General features: G+C 44.5%; 1 protein-coding gene across 1 annotated transcript; it reads left to right on the top strand.

Annotated features, from left to right (window-relative positions):
- Positions 1–264: 264 nt before the first annotated feature.
- On the top strand, positions 265–1,089 carry LOC110777953 (uncharacterized). Its single transcript, XM_021982524.1, has one exon. The coding sequence runs from the start codon at positions 265–267 to the stop codon at positions 1,087–1,089; it is 825 nt and encodes a 274-aa protein (XP_021838216.1).
- Positions 1,090–1,802: the final 713 nt, after the last annotated feature.

The raw sequence follows: 1,802 nt of genomic DNA, 5'->3' as shown, positions 1-1,802 counted from the left end.
AATATCATTAATTCCACTTGAACTGAAGCGGCCTCTAGCTAGGCATTCAGCTCACTTGATCTCACTGAATTATTAACTTGTTAATTAATACTGAACCGCACTTATTAGACTTAACATAGAATGCATACTTGGACCAAGGGCATTATTTCCTTCAGAATGTTCCCCCGAAAGTTGCTAGCTTTGGTTGGATGGCTTGCTGGGCTTGCTACGAAAACCAATTAACGCAAGGGCATTGATCTGGATGTTGCTTGCTGTAGGTGTGGGATGGCGGAGGATTTACTGCATTTCCTTCGTGACTGTGAGTGGGCTACAGAATTTTGGTGGGGCTGCGATGTGGAGTTTAGGTGTGTTAGTGCGCAATCTTTTAGGGAGTGGCTTGCCTGGGTGATTAACTCTATGCCTAAGCAACGGGTTGAGCAGTTTATTATGTTTGTTTGGCACATTTGGAAGAGCAGAAATGAGCTTCTTTTCGATAAGATCCACTGCTCTAAGATTCACTGCTCTACTGGTCTGGCAAAACAGAGAGCATTGGATTTATTGGGTGAATATCAAGGAGCTGATACGAAGTCAACCACTGGTGGCCAACGTAATATGGTTAAATGGAAGGTTCCTGATGTTGACACAATAAAAGTAAACTTTGAACCAGCTTTGGATTTGGATGGGGGAAGGATTGGTATTGGTGTGATTGCTCGAAATAATTCAGGGGATATTGTTCTGGTTAAAGCTGGTCTGGCCTATGCTCGTGGAGATGCAGAACGTGCTGAAGCTATGGCAGCGTTGGAGGCAGTGCAAGTGGCTCGAGCTCATGGTGTTTGGCAGCGAATTGTCTTCGAGGGGGATGCTCAGACTATTGTGCGAGCTCTCGAGGGTGAGCTGCAGCGTAGAGGAGATATCCAGCTTTATATTGATGATGTTATTTCATTATGTTCTAGCTTTAATTGGTGCAAGTTTAATTTTTGTTATCGTAATTGTAACGAAGCGGCTCACCGGATTGCAAAGTGGGCTCTAGCTTCTGATTGTGAAAGGATGTGGGTAGATGAAGGGCCTTCTTGGCTCCAGAATGTTGTAATTTCGGACTTATCGAATTAATAAAAGCCTACCCCCTTTTGGTAGAGCCTCTCTACACTAAAATTTTAATTTTGTTTCAATCAGGTCCAATCAAATAATTTAAGGAACTCTAAGGTGGAAAGAATATACCCTTAGTGATATAGATTGGTCATGGTTTTTCTTCTAGAGTTCCATCTTTTACTAATGTTATCCAGTTACTTTAATTACACGGAGGACACTTTACAATTTTAGGTACACCATGTTATGCATATATCAAGCTTTTCATTTTGTTTCATCTCTATTTGGATGAGCCCGACTCTAGAGGATGTCTTTTTCCTTAAGGGATTGCCAATTAGAGGCAAACCGGTGATCCCAGAGGATAGTCGGGACTTAGGAGCCTTCGAATTTATGGTTCCTGGCGTGGGGTAATGCTGGCGTAGGTTCCGTAATTACTGGAGTAGTGCTCTCTTGGCGTGGGTTCAGTTCCTCCTGGCGTGGTGTCCGATTGGCGTAGTTTTAGTCATTCGTGGCGTGGGGTTGTGCTGGCGTAGGTTTAGTAATTCGTGGCGTGGAGTACTGGTGGCGTGGGTTCAGTTCCTCCAGGCGTGGTATACTCTTGGCGTAGGTTGAGTTCCTCCTGGCGTGGTGTTCTATTGGCGTGGGTTTAGTAATTCCTGGCGTTGGGTTCTGCTGGCGTAGGTTATATTAGCTCCTAGCGTATGGTTGTCTTGGCGTAGGTTTAGTGCCTCATGGCG

The sequence above is a fragment of the Spinacia oleracea genome, chromosome 2 (assembly GCF_020520425.1).
Source record: "Spinacia oleracea cultivar Varoflay chromosome 2, BTI_SOV_V1, whole genome shotgun sequence".
Taxonomy (NCBI): domain Eukaryota; kingdom Viridiplantae; phylum Streptophyta; class Magnoliopsida; order Caryophyllales; family Amaranthaceae; genus Spinacia; species Spinacia oleracea.
Note: the sequence above shows the minus strand (reverse complement) of the source record. Positions and strands in the feature narration are given on the sequence as shown.